The sequence below is a fragment of the Lipotes vexillifer genome, unplaced genomic scaffold (assembly GCF_000442215.2).
Source record: "Lipotes vexillifer unplaced genomic scaffold, Lipotes_vexillifer_v1.1 scaffold477, whole genome shotgun sequence".
Taxonomy (NCBI): Eukaryota; Metazoa; Chordata; class Mammalia; order Artiodactyla; family Lipotidae; genus Lipotes; species Lipotes vexillifer.
Genome location: NW_006770652.1, coordinates 5,932,174 through 5,954,418, shown reverse-complemented (window position 1 = coordinate 5,954,418; position 22,245 = coordinate 5,932,174). Strand labels below are relative to the sequence as shown.

The 22,245-nt window shown below is 41.0% G+C and overlaps 1 protein-coding gene across 2 annotated transcripts in view; it reads left to right on the top strand.

Moving 5' to 3' along the window:
- The window catches only part of TMTC1 (transmembrane O-mannosyltransferase targeting cadherins 1), a 265,193-nt gene that overhangs the window by 210,297 nt on the left and 32,651 nt on the right, over positions 1–22,245 (top strand). For both annotated transcript variants that reach the window (XM_007446305.1, XM_007446306.1), the window contains 2 exons: positions 957–1,100; positions 21,120–21,228. In XM_007446305.1, coding sequence (XP_007446367.1) covers positions 957–1,100; positions 21,120–21,228 — 253 coding nt within the window. The remainder of the gene's footprint in view (positions 1–956; positions 1,101–21,119; positions 21,229–22,245) is intronic.

Here is a 22,245-nt window from a genome sequence, read left to right as displayed (position 1 = left end):
TTCCTACATTAAAAGCCAGCTCCACAGGCTTAGTCAAAATCCTCTGGGTGACAGAGATGGAATGAACCTGTTCGACGACTAAATATGTCGGCTCTGAGCACAGCAGAATCAACTCAGCTGTGTGTGCAGCAGCAGGCTGATTTGCCTTCCTCATAGTTTCTAGTTAATGAAGTAAATTGATTCTCTTCCTTTCTTAATCACCATAAATTTGCCTTGCTGATGTGTATGCAGTCCTCCTTTACATTTGCTTTTGAACATTAGGATCGCTGTTTTCACGTCATTGTGCCTTTTTAAATTTTTATATGTTTGTCAGGATTTTCATTCCCAGACACTATCAGAGCAGGTGGTGTCAAATAACAGTAGCGGGGAAATGAGACAAAATGGAATAGGAGAGTCAAGGTGGAGAGCCATTTGAGGGAGAAAGTTTATTTTTATGGGGAGACGTTTGTATCACCTTCTCAATAATGGCGGTTTTACTGATGCTCCAATTCAAATATATTCATGAAGATCCCTCATCCAGGGAACTCCCAACATCTTGTGTAAATAGTGGGCATTATACAGGCAGCTAGTCAGCAGTCCCACTAGGCCAGAAAGTCAGCACCAGTGGCAATGAGGATTTTCAATCAAAGGAAGTTGAAAGTAACTGTAGGCTCCAAGCTAAATTTATTTAACCCCGGTAGATTTGCATACTATTTATTTTTGCACTCTTTGGGGGTAATTTACTTATGCCACCATGTGTCATTACTTGCTTTCCTGCCATGTTTATTTGCCTGCAGGTGCACAAACGGTTGACTGTTAAGATGGGACACAGACATACCATTAAAACAAAGGAAGAATTCAGTGTTTCTTTTTGTTGTGGCATACCTGGGATGAGGAGTGGGGGGTGAAGAACAAGGAAATTGTGACCAACTTTGAAGTTTTTGAACAGTCATGGCTTAATATTTCTAATTGTTCAGGTTGTATCCGCGCCATGCAAGTGCCCTGAACAACCTTGGAACACTGACCAGAGACACAGCAGAGGCAAAGATGTACTATCAGAGGGCTCTCCAGCTAAATCCACAACACAACCGGGCTCTTTTCAATCTTGGGAATCTCCTTAGGTAAGTAGAATGTGTACCTTTGATCAGAAGACCTTGTAGTTTCAAGAAATCCTTTCCTTTTCAACACTCATTTGGTTGTGGTATTGTCTCCACTTCCTAGCGCAGAATAGTTAGGGTTTTCAAGTTCTGGGAGGATGCAATATTCATCTGAATTAATTCTATCCCTTATCAATCAAAAAGAGTATTTCCCAGAGTGTCCCTCTGGAAGTATTAGTTCTGGGAGATGTTCATAGCTTATCTGTAGAGGGCTGGGAAGAGGGAATGGCTACATGGACAAATAAACTTAGGAAATGCTGAATTAAGCAAAGATAGTTCCTTTATTGCAAGAATCTTTAATATGCTAAATGCCCTGTGAATATTCAAGAAGGGAGTATGGAATACAGCATTTCCCAAAGTCAATCAATTTTGGTAGGCATTTCCCAAGAATTTCATGAATATACTTGGGAAAAGTGCTAGAAAAAGCAGCATGCTCTAAAGGTGAGCATAACCACAGCTCATGCGCAGTTTGTGCTATAGGTAAGAAACAAACTGAGGCTTTCTTGGAATTAGCAACGGTGACTCTTGCTCTCGGAAGACCTCCCAGGCATAATCACTGATGTTTGCTTTTCACTCACTGCCCTGGAAAAGACTGATAGTGCAGTTAGTCTCCCTGAAGAAAAAGGGGTACTTTTGCATCTTGTATTTTTATTAATATAAAGTCTAGGCAAGTTGGTGATGGCAATGTTAGTGGTAGTAGTGGCGATAATGATAGTGGAAATGGTGGTGGATATAGAATTTAACTTCTACGCTTTAAAAAACAGATTGACATTAGAGAAATGCAAATCAAAACTACAATGAGGTATCACCTCACACCAGTCAGAATGGCCATCATCAAACAATCTACAAATGATAAATGCTGGAGAGGGTGTGGAGAAAAGGGAACCCTCTTGCGCTGTTGGTGGGAATGTAAATTGATACAGCCACTATGGAGAACAGTATGGAGGTTCCTTAAAACACTAAAAATAGAACTACCATACGACCCAGCAATCCCACTACTGGGCATATACCCTGAGAAAACCATAATTCAAAAAGAGTCATGTACCACAATGTTCATTGCAGCTCTATTTACAATAGCCAGGACATGGAAGCAACCTAAGTGTCCATCGACAGATGAATGGATAAAGAAGATGTGGCACATATATACAATGGAATATTACTCAGCCATAAAAACAAACGAAATTGAGGTTTTTGTAGTGAGGTGGATGGACCTAGAGTCTGTCATACAGAGTGAAGTAAGTCAGAAAGAGAAAAACAAATACTGTATGCTAACACATATATATGGAATCTTAAAGAAAAAAAAAGTTCTGAAGAACCTAGGGGCAGGACAGGAATAAAGACGCAGACCTACTAGAGAATGGACTTGAGGACATGGGGAGGGGGAAGGGTAAGCTGGGACGAAGTGAGAGAGTGACATGGACATATATACACTACCAAATGTAAAATAGATAGCTAGTGGGAAGCAGCCACATAGCACAGGGAGATCAGCTCTGTGCTTTGTGATCACCTAGAGGGGTGGGATAGGGAGGGAGGGAGGGAGGTAGACACAAGAGGGAAGATATATGGGGATATATGTATATGTATAGCTGATTTACTTTGTTATAAAGCAGAAACTAACACACCATTGTAAAGCAATTATACCCCAATAAAGATGTTAAAAAAAAAGATTGAAGACATCAGAAATGGGAATAAAAGGGTGAACATGGTTAAAATCAGAGAGTAGTGATGCATTTATCTGTGCTTGTTAGGTTGCTGACAATCCACGCACTTACTGAATTGGTTTCCTTGTCTCTGAACTTCACAGAGCACATTTGATACCTTTAGGGCTAATGGTTTGCTTTGTTCTTTTATCCTCTCCCTAACAGGATTGGCTTAATTGCCACAATACCTCAGTGGATACATCTTCTTCACGTTATTTTTCACTCCTTGAATTTTATTGTATTTTTTTTAAACATCTTTATTGGAGTTTAATTGCTTTACAATGTTGTGTTAGTTTCTGCCGTACAACAAAGTGAATCAGCTATATGTATACATATATCCCCATATCCCCTCCCTCTTGCATCTCCCTCCCACTCCTTGAATTTTACATATGCATAGAGATATTAGTCCTTTTTCTTAGTGTGCACATGTGTTAATGTATGTTCTTATTTAATCCCATTTGAACAGAAGCATTGGGTAAAGTAACCACAGAACAGTCTAACATCACATAAGGTGACAGGTGCCATCCCAAGTCTGAGGTTTTGTTTAAGAATGGCTTTATCCATATACTGGAACACAAAATCAAGGGAATACTCTACCAAAATAAGGAAATGCAAGGAAAGTACAGTTAAAATGAAAAATATAAAAATATAAATCAGCAAAAACTAAATGAATTTAATAAATTTTTAAAATTAGACAGTTTAGGGAATTCCCTGGTGGTCCAGCGGTTAGGATTCTGCACTTCCACTGCAGGGGGCACGGGTTCAATCCCTGGTCTCGGAGATCTAAGATCCCACATGCCGTGTGGCCTAAAAAAAAAACAAAAACAAAAATTAGATAGCTTGTTAAAGTTTTATACAAATTGAGAGTGATGAAAAACAAGTAAATGAAGAAGTACACACTGTGACAGAAAAGCCTTTTAGCACTAGTACGTTCTCTTTAAAAATAATAGCAAATCAAAAGCTGTGGGGGAAATGTGTTCTAGTTATTGTAGATAACTGTTTACAGGTCAATAGGGTGCTTTTATTTTACTCTACTATTTTTATGAGGTCTTATTTATTTATGTGAAGTTCTAAGGACTCATTTTTAAAAGTCATTGTTGCACCTGTATGTGTCCAGCTTAGAGCCCAAATAACTTAATGGGTGGATAAATCCTGTTCATGTCTTTTGGGATACCAGCATTATATAGTACTGATTTCAAAAATAGTACAGATGAGTATTTTTTTTTTTTACAAAGAAACCAGCTTTGATGGCCTGGATACAAAATGATAGTTCTTGTTAGGAATGATATCCTACAGTTGTGATTATCACACTGTGCTGAATGTGGCTGTACTTGGAAATGGTGGTAGAGATTCTTTTAAATTTCATCTTGCCCAGACCTGAACAAGAGATGCATACTGCAGCCTTCCTTTTTCAATTCACATATTATTGCCTCTGACTATTACCTTGAATTAGTGTATGTGAGTTAAGAATACAAGGAAATATTTTTTGGAACATAACAATGGCTACTTTTCACAGTAGGTGGGGCTCCTAGATACTCAACATAAGATTTTTCTCTCTTTTTCAGTAAAATCAACTCAATGATTATCCAAACCAACAACGCTTCACATTTGTATAAGACTCTGAGTGTTTTTTTAAAAAAAATAATAAAGGCCGGGGCTTCCCTGGTGGCACAGTGGTTGAGAGTCCACCTGCTGATGCAGGGGACACGGGTTCGCACCCCGGTCCGGGAAGATCCCACATGCCGCGGGGCGGCTGGGCCCGTGAGCCACGGCCGCTGAGCCTGCGTGTCCGGAGCCTGTGCTCCGCAACGGGAGAGGCCACAACAGTGAGAGGCCTGTGTACAGCAAAAAATAAATAAATAAATAAATAAAAATAATAAAGCCCTCCCAATGACTCTTTTAGGTATCGGAAGAATAGGAACCAAGAATAGGAACCAAGGTTAAGTGCCAGGTACAAAGTCACCCTTGTTTACCTTCTGCCTTACATTTACCTTACATTAAACAGAGAGCAAAGTGTCTCCATCTGTGTAGATGAGTCTTAGGATCCAGGAGAATAAAATCATGATCGTAGCTAATATTTATGTAATATTTTCCAGTTTGCAGACAAATGGGTTTTATATCCATTATTTAATTTAATCTTCAAAACTACTGTGAGAGGCATTCTCATCCTCATCCCCATTTTACAGATGAAGAAACCGAGGTTTGGAGATTTCACGTGACCTTGGCCCAAGCTCTGCTGACCCAGGATTGATTGCCTGCCCTGTCCTATTCACTTTTCATTACCCATGCTGCCCAAATAACTCTCCAATCCAAAAATTACTTAATATTTAGCTATTAAATGGCATGTGATTTCCTTTTGGGAGGAAGGAACTTCCTGGTTTTTTTTAATCAGGAAACAGTAAGGTTTGTTTCCATTATGTCCTTTAGTAGCAGAGAGAGGTGACCCAGAAAACAGCAGAACTAATCCACGTTTACTCCACGTTGGATCTGCTTTCCTTAATATAGTTCTGCTCTAACTGGCAATGGGTCAAAGGCATAAAGACGATAAGAATATTTTAAATATGTTTTTATTTGATCCGTTTTACTATTTAAGTTTTATACCCTATCTATTTCTCGTGAGGCAGCTAACTTTTTTAAATTGTGTTCTTTTTTTGTAACCTAGAACTTCATGCTCCTTCTAAGAACCCAGGTGATCTCCTTAGATATGAGCAGTTTAGATTCAATCATCCCTGAGTGGAGGACACTATCACTTTTCCTCTTTTATAAATGAGAAACTAAAATTTGGAGAAGGTAAGTTAGGTGCCAAGGTCCCTTAGTGAGGAAATAGAGTTTGTGGGAATTGAACCTCAAACTTTCTGTCCAAGTACCCTTGCCCTTAATCACCACACTCTACTGCCTCCTTGTGGCTCATCTCAAAACTGAGATACAGCCCAGAGCAGCCGTGCCCAACAGAAATACAATGACAGCCAGAATCTATAATTAAAATTTTTCAGGTAGCCATATTTTAAAACATAAAAAGGTGAAGTTAATATTAATAATATATTTTATTTAACCGCAGTATATTCAAAATATTATCATTTTAACATAATTAATATGAAAATTAATTTTTAAATTGAACATATAAAAATATCAATGTGATAGTGTACATTCTTTTTTACAATTAATATTTGAAATCCAGTGTATGTTTTACACATACAGCATACCTGAGACTAGTCATATTTCAAGTGTTCAGTAGCCACATGTGGTTAGTGGCTGCTATATTGGACAGCACAGACCTTTATTAATGACCTTGACTTTGAGAGAAATGAGTTTTTGTCCAGACCAGAAACTCTAAATAAGATGTGATTCTGTCAGAGCATCCCAGAAACCTTAGAGCACTGAGGACAAATTCCATTTGAATTCTTGGAGTTATATGACAGACAGCTTTAGACCTGTTCACAGCAATGCATGTCACTGACTCTTATCCAAATATATTTGACCTCTTTCATGACCATTTCCCTGGACTTTGAAGCTAATCTGTTATGATTCTGTACAGCACGTTTACAGTGTGACAGATTGTTAATGAACAGCTTTCCATGCCAGCATTCTTAGTTTATATTAATTATTGTTGGGTTTGCTTGGAACCTAAAATGTAAAAGAAAATAGGCAAGATTAGCATACAGTTTTTATGGATGAAAGAGAAGAAATCCCTGATGGCTCAAGAGAACATAATAGAGTACTTTAATTCAGGGCATGGGAAAATGCTTCTGTGACTGCTTGGGTAAAACAGTATCTGGTATTTGCTACTGAAACAGAATATTTTCATTTTAAAGAGTCGTATTGTCTCTCCCGTTGCCAAAATTACCTTCTATTCACATAATAGGATATGGGTGTTATATGGGTGTTACAATAAATCTTATAATCAAAAGTCAGAGGAAAATGAAATAGAATTTCCAAAATTGAGCTATTTAGAAGATGAGTTTGATAACAATATACATTTTATTTTCTTTAGGCTAATCCTTTAGAAAATTGAATTTCTAAAGAATAAAAGGATGTGGAAAAAAGGGTAACCATTAGTTCTGAAATAAATTTCAGTGTTTGGGATAAATTTCCTTATAGCTTTGGCATTAGCCACACTGCCTTTTATTTCATAAAAAGGAAGTTTATACACTCAAGATAGCAGTTCTCCCCTTTCTCTACCTTTTACCTGAAACCCCAGAGAATCCAAAATGCCAGCCCCCTGGATAAAGAAAAACTTTTTGAGGTCCTTCTCATCACATTAGGATGTCAACTTTGGGTGGGCAACTTCTGCTTCCTCCTCCTGGAATAAAATCCTTCTCCCACCCCCACTCCCATGGTGACCTGTCAACATCCAGGTTACCTCCAGTCTTACTTATCTGTAGTCTTAACCGCATTGCAATTTCTCCTCGGGGTCTTCATGTAGTTCACACCTGTCTCTCTCAAGGTCTCCTTCTCCAGCTCTTTTGAAGCCCAGTCCAGCAGCTCATTGCCACCATCTCCATCCTCATCAGGGCCGTGTCATAGCCTTGTACATTCTCCTGTCGTCCTCAGGGACTCTGCAACCTTTAGTGAATTGGACCGGGGCATGAACCCGTGCCCCCTGCATCGGCAGGCGGACTCTCAACCACTGCGCCACCAGGGAAGCCCGGTTATGTGGTTTTTTTAAACTGAGGCATAATTAAATGCAAAAGTGCACAATCTTTAGTGTTTGGTACAATGAGTTTTGGCAATTTTATATACTGTTGTAATTACCCCCAAAATAACATAGAGAACATTTCACCCCAGAAAGACCCCTCATGCCTCTTTCCAGTAAATTTCTCCCTCCCCTGAGGCAATCATTGTTCAAATTTTTTCACCACAAACTAGTTTTAGCTTGTCATAGAACTTCATTTAAAGGTGAACATTACATATATACTTTTTTGGCATCTGGATATTTTCATGTAGCATGATTTTTTGGAGTCTTATGCATGTTGATGCATGTTACATGTTTTTTTTAACTGACGAGTAGTATTTCATTGTGTAAATATGCTGTAATTTTTTTATCCATTTTCCTGTGGGTAGATACTTGGTTTGTTTATAGGTTTGTATGTTTAGTGTTCTGGGATAAATACCTAGGAATAGAATTGTGGGTAGATGTATCTTTAATGTTTTAAGAACCTGCCCAATAAACAGTTCTCCAAAGTAACTATCCAGCTTTTCACTCCATCAACACTGGTGAGAGATCCACTTGCTTAGCATCCTCACTAACATCTGGGGTCATCAGTCTCTTTTATTTTAGCCATTAGTCATTAGTGTAAAATCCACATGTGTTCTTGATTCTCTTTCTCTACCTTTCCCTGTCCATTATCATGGGCATTCTCTTAGGTCTTCAGATTCTTCCCATTGCACAAACTTCCACATGCCCCACAATCCCCTGGGGAACGTCTCCGTTCAGCTACTCCCGCAAGTGGTTCTCCTCACTCCTTCCTTTCTCTGATCAAATTGGTGAGAAGAACGGTTGGCGCTTGTGCTTCTCCTTCTCCCCCACCTGTTCATTCAGCCTCCGGTGGTGGAGCTGCTCTCTAAACATCAGCTGTGAATTCCAAAGGTTCTCTGGGCTCTCACTCCCCATGATTTCTCTGAAGTGAAGAACATGATCCTGTTGACCTCCCACTGTTTTGGAAGCTCTTTATTTCATTTTTGTATTATAACACATTTGCTTCTTTTCCATTTCCAATATCTACTCTTCTGCCACCCTCCCTCTAAATGTCATTGATTCTCCATCACATACACACATACAGTCCAAACGTATGAACATTCAGGACTTCCCATAATCCTGCCACTTTCTTCCTTATTTTCTGCTGCTCCCCACACTGTATAAACCCAGACACCCAGCCAAACTGACCCCTGGTCACTGTTTGAGAAATAGAAACATGCAAACTACATTTGAGAGAATATTACAGAGGTTTTAAAGTAACAGCTCTTCTAGTTCACCCAAAATATTGTTTAATTTGCATTTCATCATCTTATATTCCATGTCTGTACAAAACTGAATTATCTAGGGAATGATGAGAATGTTTACCTACTTCCTCAAGATTTGGGAGTTATTTGTATCTAAACAGATTGCTAATTATTAAAATATTTTTGTAAGTAACTCTCCCCCACCAAAACTCTTCTCAGTCATGCTGTGTTTACCAATGATTTGAGCATGAGTGAGTTGTTTTAAATCCATAGGGTGGTTTGCAAGGAAGAAGGAAGGGTCCCTTTTCTCAATCCTTGCTTTTGCTGTGATGGCTGCAATAAACACTCCTGAGGCCAGAAGACAGTTCTGCACAGGAAGTACTCTCAGGGAGAGCAAGCTTTAATTATACGCTCTTGAAGGCATTGGAAGGTCATCATTTTCTTTCCTTGCATAAATATTTCTGACAGAGGATAATTAAACAGACCAGACTGCTTTGTCAAGTATAGGAGTTTTCAGTGGTCTTTCCTGTTCCGAAAATCATTTTCCCACCCCTTTAACTCTCATAATCTTTCCTGGCCTCATTTGCAATCTAGTGCCCTTAAGCTCCTGTGCTGGGGAACGACTTGGAACAACTCTTGACTCATAGCTTAAAGAAGGTACAAATCAATTAAAAGAATACTAGAAATGCAGGTATTCACTGGAAATTTCTTCTTGCATACATTGTCTTACTTTAGAGAACCAGGCATATCAACTTTTTATCACAAACCCAGTAGGAGATCAGCTTTGCCCTGACACAGAGGTTTAATCCAGAATGTAAGTTGTTAGAGAGCCTCAAAAAACTTTCAAATCTAAAAATGCTCTGTGTAGACCAGGAGGAGAAATACCAAGGACAGAAAGAGAAATATACATGTTGTCTGTGTCCACTCTGACTCACGCTTGCCTGTGGCCTGCGGGGGTCTGTCCCAGGAAGCACCTTGGGGAGGTGAAGGAGGCTTTAAGGCTCCTTCCCTTCTTGCTGACTCCTTACTAATTCTGCCAACCTCCCTCCATCATACAGGGCCCACCCTGGTGCTTTCCTGTGGTGCCACCACTGCAGGGCTGACTGCCCTCAACCTTTCTGCCACCTCTGCTCCCCCAAGTGAAAAGGACAGTTAACACTTGAGTGACAAATTACAAAGCACCTCCTTATGTCTCATGGACCTGCCCACTGAGGGTTTGTGGAGGTCAGGCACCTTCACTCCCCTGTTACAGATCCAGGGACGGTGAGGGAGGTCATGTGACATGAGCTGTGAAGTGGGACCTCTAGAGCCAGCCATTCGGTTACATCACGCGGCCGCCCTGACTGTCTCCCCATGCTGTCCTCAGGAATAGGAGTCATGGAGCTTAGTGAGTTTGGATCTCAGCTCTACCACATAGCAGTGTGTGACCCTGGGAGAACAACTGGATATTGCAATGGCTCCAGTCACTCACTTATAAAGTAAAAATAGTACTAGTAACCAGGTCCTCCATGAGTCCTAAACAGGAAAAAGCGTGTAAGTACTTAACGTAGGACCTAGCCCCCAATAAAGATGAAATAAGCCTTAGTTATTATTAATTATTACTAGTCCAGGGATATAATTCCTCACTTCAATTTGAAGCTCATCTTCTTAGTATAAAATTAATAATACATCAGAAGAAGGTAATACATTTTCTATTCCTGCTGTTGAACAGCTTCAGGCAATATTCAACCTCCTTGAGACTCAGTTTCCTTCTCTTCAAAATAAGAGATGGGACCAGGTGATTCTGTAAAGCTGCCTAGCTGCAGGAATCTATGGTTTTAACCATGACTCCAAGTTTCTAATCTCTTTACTGAAATGTAAATGGAAGATCAGAAAGGAATTTGGAAGTCCCTTTTCTTTGCAGAGGCAATACTACCTTGGAGCAGCATACTGCCTTTGCTGAGAAATCAGTGAGGCTTCAGGTAGAAAATCCAGATGAGACTCCAGCTGGAGAGGGGAAGGAGCCCAAGGAGCTGCCAGGGACTGCATCGTCCCACGCGCACGATGCCCTGCTAAGCACGATGCCCTAGCACGTCTATCCCACAATTACAGGAGCCTGGAGAGATTAATGTGCACCTTTCACAGATTCGGCCACTGAGGCTTATGGGGGTGGAACATCTAACCCAAGTCATACAGCTGTTGAGGGCAGAGCTGGGATTTAGACAGCAACCCACCTGAGCCAAAGCCAGGGACGTGCATTCCGCTCTGCTAAGCTCACTGCCTGTGCGTGTTTATTCCATCCTTACAGGTGCCTGGAGGGATTAATGTGCACCTTTCACAGATTTGGCTACTGAGGCTCATGGAGGTGGAACATCTAACCCAAGTCATACAGCTGGTGAGGGCAGAGCTGGGATTTAGACAGCAACCCACCTGAGCCAAAGCCAGGGACATGCATCCTACTGCATCATCAAAATGACTCTTTATCTACGGGGTAGGTGAATCCTGGCTAAACCAGGCTAGTCTCAGCTGCCTTCTCTTCCAGGTCCCAACCTGGGGACATGGTTTCTACGCTTTCCTTCAAATCACGGAAGAGCTTGGCATAAATATTTTGTGTGCTTTGAAGAGATGCTGGCTTGAGACTCATCCCCCCACCCCTCGCGGCCCACCTCCATGCACACGTGGCGCAGGAGCAAGGCCATCGGGGGGCAGGCGTTCTGCTGCCGGGGTCCAGGGCAGGGACCTCACCGAGCAGATGAAGACCTCAAGTGCCAAAGAAGTAAGGGAGGAGGGGACTCAGGAAGAACCTTTCCTCAGGACCTACTCCGTGCCAGCCCCTGTGTGAGGTCTTTGTGTGAGCTCTGTCTCCGTGCCTGCAGCTGTGTGACGAGACAGCGTCAGAACTGTCCATCGTTCCCTTCCTCAGCTTTCAGCTGGGGAGAGAGGTGTTAAAAGCCATGCACACCACACAGGGCAGGGCGGGCACCCAACTGCCTCCCATTGTTCTCTGGTGAGTGACCTGAGTCCTCCTGCAAACCCACTGAGAGCGGGAGGGGGGATTGCAGGGGATCTACTCATAATTCTAACTATAGTGAGTGTGGCTTTGCGGTCTTCACCACCACATAACATGAACCTGTCCTCCAGACAGTTCTCCTATGTGTCTTCCATAAAGAATCAAGCAGAAACACTAGGGCAAGGGCCTGTAAACTAGGTTTCCATTGCATCACCCAGTAAAGTAGAACATAAAGGAGGCTACTCAGGGTAGGATCCAATTTTCTTCTTTTCCTTCTACTAGGAAAGACAGTAGAGCTGCAGAAAAACATGTGCTCTGAAAAGATAGCCTTAGTCAGACATTCATAATTTGACTTTCACAATTCAGTTTTTTCAGAGGAGCTGGTAGAGTCTATCGGCACCCCCTTCCGCACCCAAAATCAAAGTCTTTTCCCTTTGTGAGAGACATCATTTCTGGATCCAACAGCAACAAAACACCCCAACAAAGGAATGGTAGTTAAGAGACTGCCCGGCATTCCAAGTTCACACTGTGGTTAATAGGAAATTTTACTACTGCCAAGGGGATTGCCAAATCCATTTATTTCTGTTATTGCATTTCCCAGATCCTCCCAAAATGTCAATACTCTTTCAAAGCAAGCATCTGCTTTCAGTTTAAATGAATGTGTCATGAGATTGTACACAAGAATCCAAAAAGTTTTCTAAATTGACAAACTTAACAGGTCCTTAATTACTAAAAGAAAATGTGCTGAATTTTCTAAAAATTGCTTTTAGAGAATTTGCTTTTTCTGACTATCTGTCACTGAGACCGAGCCAGGAAAGTGAGATGAGGCAAATGTTGTTACTTGACACACGAGGAAAACAGCCCCACTGCTGTATAACCAAAGGGAAAATTCCCTGGGAAACTACAAATGTTGAATGGCGAAATTTGCATATTATGAACAAGATCTAATTTCTACTTAATGCTTCTCTTATGAACTCAATGAGGAAGATGTTATTGGTCCCAGGGACCCCTTCTCAGGAAGCTTAGCCTTTTGGAAATTCCTGGGGGAGACTTAAGGGAGAGGAGTTTTGCTTGCAGAATATTAGGAGACTTTTACTTCTGTTATGCCTATATGGCTAACACCGGCACTAAGACTTGGATGCACAAAAGCGGGCATTCACCACAGAGCTTCCAGGAGAGAGAAAACTGCCTCTTCCAATTGCAGCATCACCCTCCAGGCACCTCCACTGCAGCCTCTCCACATCACCTGGCGTCCAGAAGTATCGCCCATCCGGGCAAATCAACCGGCCACTGTGACCCTTCTCTTTGGCTCCAATTGTTCCAGAAAGTCTTCTTTCTCCTTTTACCTTTCCTCATCCTGTTACATTTTAGCCTTATATCAAGGATCAACTGATCAGGCAGACCCCACATAGTAACCAGGGCAGAGTTTCTGAAGCAGAGGCTGAAGACCACCCTCACCAGAATCACCTGAGGTGCTTTTTAAGAATAATGATTCCTTGGTCCTACCTCAGACCTACTGAATCTTATGGGGCCCGGGATCCTACATTTTATCAAACACTGAATGATTCTTAAGCACTAAAATTTGAGAACAATTGATCTAAGGAAAAAGTGAAGATAGAATATTTTAGGTCATGGAGGATTGTCGATCATCAGCTGGTGACTTTCTTTGGCACATGAAGACATTCAGGATGAAGAGAGGCAATAAATATTTCCTAACCCAGGAGCGCTTCACTCCTCCCTGCATCTCCCACCTACCCAGGGATCTCTAATAGTTCCATCAGTGTCTGCTGAATCCTTCACAGAAGCTCAGACAGACCTCAGTGTCCTGAGTGTGACATGAGTTTCCAGAGGATCTCAGAGTGTTCCTTTCTGTGACTCCAGACAAAAGGTGTGCCCGTGCCTAATTGGACAGGGGATGTACTGAGGCTTCATTTTGTCAAATTATTCACCTGTTATGAGCTACGTACTTCAAGCTTTTTCTCTGGAATTCAGAAAAACAACCTGTGGACCTGGTTACCTGTATCACATGCTTGGTGAATTCAGAGGAAGATGTTATTTTCATATTTTCCCCCTTTTGAATTGACTTGTCAGTTCAGTCTAAATGGCTAACAGAGTATTCCTGTATAGAGGGGGCTTACATTGTTAATGGGCTTTGGATTTCACTAAACTGCCTGTTATAGAGCCAAAAAGAATGCATTAGGGAGTTTTAATACTGTCTAATGCTGGCCCAGGGGTGATCTGTACTGTCAGAAGACAAAGGTAATTCCCATTATTAAGAATTTTGTAAAGTCTATTTGAAATTTTCTGCCTCTCTTGTTATTCCTTTTTACATGGAAATAACTGCTTAAAACTTTCTTTTCTAAGAAGCTTTCCTGGCGCGGCTGAAAAAGAGGTTCAAAATTGCTCCTAATTCTTTCTTGCTTAAATATTCACCTTTAGCCATCACCCCTGCAAAATGAAGACCTACTCCTTTGTGTGGCTCTAATAGCAGCTGAGTGGATTCTGAACTATCAGTCTGCCATTTAGGCCTCCTCAGCTTGACATTTGCCTTAGAATGAGGTTTTTAGGGGTTTTGACTCTGCTTATTACTGGGTTATTTTACATTTAGTGCAGTGCTATTCAGTTGTGTATTTGTTTTGTTTTGTTTTGTTGCGGTACGTGGGCCTTTCACTGTTGTGGCCTCTCCCATTGCGGAGCACAGGCTCCTGACGCGCCGGCTCAGCGGCCATGGCTCACGGGCGCAGCCGCTCCGCGTCATGTGGGATCTTCCCAGACCAGGGCACGAACCCACGTCCCCTGCATGGGCAGGCGGACTCTCAACCACTGCGCCACCAGGGAAGCCCTCAGTTGTGTATTTAATGATGATTTTTACACCCCAAATCCATTATGGTATAACACCAGACACAGGAAAAATCACTCTAACATCTAACTTAAATTTCTCATGAATAATTTGAAATGTGAAAGTACTGATATATTACTTTAGAAGGAATTTCAAAAACACCACATTTTTAAAAGTGTGTGTGTGAGGGGGAGGTGACTTCCCTGGTGGCGCAGTGGTTAAGAATCTGCCTGCCCATGCAGGTGAAACAGGTTCGAGCCCTGCTCTGGGAAGATCCCACATACCGCAGAGCAGCTAAGCCCATGCACCACACTACTGAGCCCACACTCTAGAGCCCGCGAGCCGCAACTACTGGAGCCCATGCTCCGCAGCAAGAGTAGCCCTCATAAGAAGCCGACGCACCGCAATGAAGAGTAGCCCGCGCTCGCGGCAACTAGAGGAAGCCCGCACACAGCAACGAAGACCCAACGCAGCCAAAAAAATAATAATTAATTAATTAATTAAAAATAAATAAATAAAAGTGGTGGGGGGGAATATAGGTTTTAATGGATGATTTTAGAAACATTAAATGAGCTACTAAAAGCCAAAATATATAATACCTACTGTGTGCCAGAGATGCAGGGCGGACAGACAATTTGCCTAAGGGAGCACAGTTAGGAAATAGTGGAGATGGAGTCATAACCCAGTCATTCTGGCTTTTGAATCTGTGCTTTTAGCTACTCTTCAGAGTTAAGCTAGAGAAGCTGCTTAACAGTGCCTGCTAAATTAGAAGTGCTCAATAAATGGAAGCTATACTTGTAATTTTCTTATGAGTCTAAGGCTTGGGTTGCTTCTCTTTTTCTAGGATCACTTCTACAATATTGAAAAAGCTGTAGAAACAGAAATATAAAATAGATAAATATATCATGCTCCTCTGTTATTTAAAAAGAAAGTTTATTTAAGGAGATTTACGAAGACCTAGGAATAAAGAAAATATGAAAACCATGGTTTTTAAAAAATAATTTAGCGATTATTGAATTTCTATTTGTGCAAATCACTGTACTAGTCTCTGGGATAAAAGAAGTAAGATTAATAAGATATGGGTCCTGCCTATGAAAGAGCTTACAACTTAGTAATGGTCACAGACAGAGCACATAACATTTAACAGAGTGGATGCAGAAAGGCCAGTCATGGCCTGGTGATGGAACACGCAAACGTGGAAGTTGCATATTCGAATCCTAGTGGTGTAGTAGCTGTGTGGTCAGGGCAAATCATGTGAGCTCTCCAAATCTCAGGTTTTTATTTTGGTTGGGGTGGTGGTTACTAGTATTGTTTTCTAAATCTTTATAATGGAGATAATTTTGCATAATTCATAATGCTTAATGGGAATTAAATAATGCAAAGGAATCACTTAACTCTGTCTTTAGCAGAGAGTAAATGTTCAGCAGACAACTACTGTGAAACCTGAAACTTTAAAAACCTACCTGTGTGGCGCCCTCACTGATAGACTCCCACCCCCCCACTGAAGGCACTGGGGCAGCCCTTCAGGTGCTGTGCCAGGGCCTTGCGGAAGCCCAGTGGGCTCAAGCCCAGTTACTGCTCAGAATGTTGAGCTGAAGAACAAAGGGCAGCTGCCCCTTGGAGGCCAGAACAAGGCTTTTAATAGCGATTCCCCTATCTTTTCTTCTTAATGGAGGCTCAAAAAGAAAGTCAAAATTTAAGAAAGGTAGCATCTATATGGTTTCTGGTTGTGTTGCATGGTTAGGAGCTCTGATAAGGGGATCATCAGAGCTATTAAAAGGCCCAACCTCAGACCACTAAGGCCTTTACAAAAGTACCTCAAGTGATTTTAAACCTGCAGTGAGGGCAGAGAAGCAGTGGAGTAGTGATCTCTTAGGTTCTGTAGAATAGATACCAAAGGCCACTCAATCTGGCTGGACTAGTACCCACTCGTCCACACCACTGGGTACGTTTGGAACACTGGTCAGGACCATACTATAGAGGGTTTTAAACTAAGAGTCTATCTGTAAGCAGTAGGGCATTAATGAAGATTTTTATATAAGGGAATGTGTTGAGAGCAGTGCTCTAGAAAAAAAATGTATCTTTTAGTTGTCTGTAAATAGAAGGAGGAGAAAGAGGGAACTAGAAACAGGGTGTGAACTAAGGTGTTAGCAAGCACAACTCAGTAAGATGCACTCTAGGCTGCAATAATCCAATAGAATTGTAGGAATATTGCCCTTGTTTTTGAATATGGGATAATTAGCAAAGAAACATGGGCCATAATGCAGATATGAAAGGATGCTATTGAATTCAGAAACAGGTTGCAATGAAGTTCAATTCTCACGTGGTAATTACGTTACTATATGGCCAAGGAAGGTTCTATTTAGGTGATTATTTGCTGTAAGTTATTGTGTCAAAACCACACCAATTTCATAAACTCCGACCAAAGAGTGAGCAAAAGAGAAACCACAGAAGAAATATATCTTCCCTGCTATTCCTCTTCCTTTCAGAAACATAAACAACAACAATAAATTTACCACTTATCCATTTCTTGGGCTTTCTTAAAAAAACATTTTAAAATATCTGTCAACTTGGCATGTGCCTGACCCCTATTGGGCTCTAATGACTTTCAAAGGCTCCCAGGGAAAAGCAGAGTCATCCAAGAGTGCAGAGCTAAGAGGAAAAATCTCATCTGCCCCAGTTTTTGCAACTCGTAATACTTACATACCATGTGAAATTACATGATGAGATGTTTTTTGAAATTATATCAGTCAGGGACTTACCTCGTGGCACAGTGGTTAAGAATCCACCTGCCAATGCAGGGAACACGGGTTCCAGCCCTGGTCCGGGAAGATCCCACATGCCGCGGAGCTGCTAAGCCCGTGCACCACAGCTACTGAGGCTGCGCTCTAGAGCCTGCAAGCCACAACTAATGAGCCCGCATGCCTATGGCTACTGAAGCCCGCACACCTAGAGCCCATGCACCGCACCAAAGAGTAGCCCCTGGTCGCCACAATTAGAGAAAGCCCACACACAGCAATGAAGACCCAACACAGCCAAAAATAAATAAATTTATTTTTTAAAAAAAGTATATCAAGTCAGTCCCTCAAGAGATTAATAGAGGTACAGTTTTTCATAAAGAATTTGAGTTCCCTGTACATAACTTTGATGCTAACTTTTCCAATATGTCACATGAATGTGAATGGACAACCTCAAGTATTTAGATTCACTCACTGTAGTAAGTGGTAATTAACCTCACTGAGTTTATATATGAAAGATTAAGCTGTCATTCTAACTGATGTGAGTCATAACAAATGAAAATCATTAACTCTTTGCTATCGAATTGTTGTGGCTTTTTCTCTGCTGATTTTAAAGAATATCCAAGCTAAATTATGTCCTGAGAGGCTTAATTTTCAGGCTCAGTTTCCTAAATCTATATCTTCCTTTGGATTTTGGGAAAATTTCCAAATTAATGTTAATAAAGATTTACAAAATCCTTGGAGGAAGACTTCTTCTAACCGTGAAACCAATAGTTAAATTACCAGGATTAAAAGTAAGTTTTCATAAAAATAGAACTACCATATGACCCAGCAATCCCACTACTGGGCATATACCATTAGAAAACCATAATTCAAAAAGAGACATGTACCACAATGTACATTGCAGCACTATTTACAATAGCCAGGTCATGGAAGCAACCTAAGTGTCCATCGACAGGTGAATGGGTAAAGAAGATGTGGCACATATATACCATGGAATATTACTCAGCCATAAAAAGAAATGAAACTGAGTTATTTGTAGTGAGGTGGATGGACCTAGAGTCTGTCATACAGAGTGAAGTAAGTCAGAACAAGAAAAACAAATACTAACAAATACTATACATGTATGCTAACACATATATATGGAATATAAAAAAAAAAAGGTTCTTATGAACCTAGGGGCAGGACAGGAATAAAGACACAGATGTAGAGAATGGACTTGAAGACATGGGGAGGGGGAAGGGTAAGCTGGGACAAAGTGAGAGAGTGGCATTGACATATATACACTACCAAATGTAAAATAGGTAGCTAGTGGGAAGCAGCAGCATAGCACAGGGAGATCAGCTTGGTGCTTTGTGACGACCTAGAGGGGTGGGATAGGGAGGGTGGGAGGGAGGCACAAGACAGAGGGGATATGGGGATATATGTATATGTATAGCTGATTCACTTTGTTATACAGCAGAAACTAGCACAACATTGTAAAGCAATTACAAGATGTTAAAAAAAGAAGTTTTCATTTAAAAACATGTGCCCATGAAAGAATTACTTCAAGGTATATTTTAGAAACCCAAGCATATGTAAACATAGTGGTCTTCCATAGAGTCTACAGACACTCTGAATGTTTGTCAACTAAATGAATGAATTGACAAGAAAGCAGCACTGAGAGAGCTATAATGCCAGTTTCTTATAACCACACAACTTTAAAGCCACATCCCAAAGATGAGCCACTTAATGACACAGGTGTTAGACCTTGATATCAAGGGCAGGACTATGTATCGAGAGGAGCCAGAGTTTGAGTTAGTTAGACCCCATTAAGGAGAGGATAGTGTGGACAGCCACCTCCCCTGGGAAATAGCTAACGCAATGACAAATGTTTTCACGTTTGCTACATTGAATAGTGTACTGAACGCAAGAGAGACATTGAATGCAATGCCTCTGCTGGAAACATGACTTTTTTTTCAAGGTCTGTGATAGGAGACTGTCTTCTACGTAAAATCGTCTTGTAACATGTTGCTTCTAGTGCTTGGAACTCAAACGTATGGAGTCAATACTAGTTTTCCCCTATAGATCTTCATCCTGTAGAGCCTGAAGCCCTACATAGGGTTTCTATATAGCAGGAGCTACTCTCAGCTGCCTTTGATAATTCAGGGAGCCGTGCTACTAAAATCTCAATGTGAGTACAAATTACCTGAGAATCTTTTTAACATTCAGGGTCTGATTCTTTAGGTCCAGATGGGGCCTGAGACTCTGTACTGCTAACCAGCTCCTAGGTGATATTGATGATTACTGGTCCATGGTTCACACTTTGGGCATCAAGCTCATAGGAGGTGGATTTCTAAGTAGTTAGAATAAGCAAGTATAGTGTGATGGAAGAGCACCAGATCTTGACTCAGAACACTAGTTATGTGAACATGATGAGTCACTTGACTTTTCTGAATCCAAATTTTTCTCATTAGAAAAATGAGTATAATAGAACAGTAATACCTGCTGCCTGGGATTACTGTGAGAATTAAATTAATGATGTTATGTGAAAATTGACCAGAGCATTTGGTACATATTCATTGTTGAATAAATGATTGTTGACCCTACATAGTAAAAACATAAGCACACAGTTCAGCATTGGTAACTCATAAAGTTGGGGGACCCTTAGGCTGTGTGCCCTCCGTAGTTCCAGTGGTTCTATTCTTCATTCCACCTCTTTTGCCAATTACAATGTCTAGCATTTAGCAAGTGGTCAGTGTATGTGGAATTGTATTGATGGCAAAGTTGATCACTGCCAGCGTACATTTTTGGCTTCAGGGATACTGATATCAAGCTAATGACCCAGTGTTTCCCCATGACACTAACAGGAAAGAGAACTTTCGCCCAAAATAGTGGTAACAACTTTGAAGCCTTGAGTTCTCTTTAAATAAAAAATGTAATCACTGGGGGCTTCCCTGGTGACGCAGTGGTTGAGAGTCCGCCTGCCGATGCAGGGGACATGGGTTCGTGCCCCGGTCCGGGAGGATCCCACATGCCGCAGAGCGGCTGGGTCCGTGAGCCATGGCCGCTGAGCCTGAGCATCCAGAGTCTGTGCTCCGCAACGGGAGAGGCCACGACAGTGTGAGAGGCCCGCGTACCGCAGGAAAAAAAAAAAGGTAATCACTGGGAGAAGACTAAAATGAAGAAAATCATCAGCCCTATTTTTAATAAAAATATGAGGATAAAAGAGCTGATCATGCTTTGCCAGCCAGTAGTCACGTTATCTTCTAATTTCACAAATTATGTGTAAAAGGTATCTCTCTTGATAGAAAAGCAAAGATGAATGTGGGCAGTTTGGCTGGCTTGTTGCTGATAGGTGGCTCAGCCCCCATTAGGAGCCCAGCCTGCAGTGGTGCAGTTAGTACTGCAGGGGTTCAAACCATCCTCCACATGGTTGAAAACTGGCTCCCATGCCACCCAGGTCATGTGCCCAGAATTGCTCCTCTGAAGGTCAAACTTTCTGCTTAATAAACTTGTACGTTTTAAAATAAAACTCTCAAGAGCACACAGCAAGAAATGGAAGTTAGAGAAATCAGTGAATAACCTGCAGTGTCATTTATATCTTACATCTCTTTCCATTGAGAATTCAGAGACAGAAACTTATTAGCACCTGGAGGAAGTCTAATGTAATTCATTTGCAGTAAAATCAGAGTGAATCCGTTAATCTTTGCTAAAAGAAATGAGATTTTCAGGTCTAATCAGAGGATTTAAAGTTTTATTAAAAGGTGTTCTTTTTTACCCTCTTATAACCTATAGGTCTCAGGAGAAACAGGAAGAGGCTATCATCTTACTGAAAGATTCCATTAAATATGGTCCCGAGTTTGCAGATGCATATTCAAGCTTAGCTTCATTACTGGCTGATCAGGTAATTGTTTCCATTTAGTTTCACATAATATTTTTAAACATTTCTGTTGAATATATAAATTAATATTACACAGATTTTTATATATATCATTTAACTTGTAAGCTTATATTAGACAACTGATCTCTATGTCAGTTTTCTTCTTGATAGAAATTACAAACCTAGTTTTCTCACTCCAATATTCTTTGTGTATGTAGGTGACCTCTAGACAAAGATGGTCCATTATATAGGCCATTGCTATATTCTCCATCACTTTGGGACAAAATCTATCAAGAACAATACATGGTATTTGCTGGTTTTATTACTACTCACTTATATTTTTCTGGGGAATTGCTAATGGTCTAAGATCTCTGAACACATTATGGAACCAATTACCAATAATCTTATAGATCCTATGTCTTATAACTGTTAGAAGATCACAGTCTTGTAGGACTGGCTCCTAAGAGAGAACATTTCTCGCGGCGTAAAGCAGAGGGGTATTTTGATTCCCCCTCATTCTTCTCACTGTGTCTAAACCATTTGATCCCACTTTTGGTGTCCTGGATGCATGCCCCCTGCTGTGGGGAAAACAAATATAAGTTGTCTCCTCTAAATTGACGATATAGTTTTGTTGACACATATAAGTGCCCACAATAGAAGGTAGATTCTGCTAACCACACAATTGCCAGATTGTCTTTAAAATTAAACTTAGCACCTTTGAAAGATGCCCTGCAGCATTGGCTTAAATATAATGAATGATTTGATGCTGCATGTCAGGTACAGAGGGGTGCAATTTGCGTTTCAAAAACTTTGGAGGTTTCACCAGGAAACAAAATTAGGACACACTCAATGAATATTTAAGTGTCAGAAATGATAAGTCTAGTTGTCTTGCTCTAATATTCTCCATATAGTGTAGGTGGGCTTTAGACAAAAACCTGTGTCTGTAGTGGATGATTTTTTTTTTTTTTTTTTTTTTTTTTTTTTTTTCCCTTGCGTTATGCGGGCCTCTCACTGTTGTGGCCTCTCCCATTTGCGGAGCAC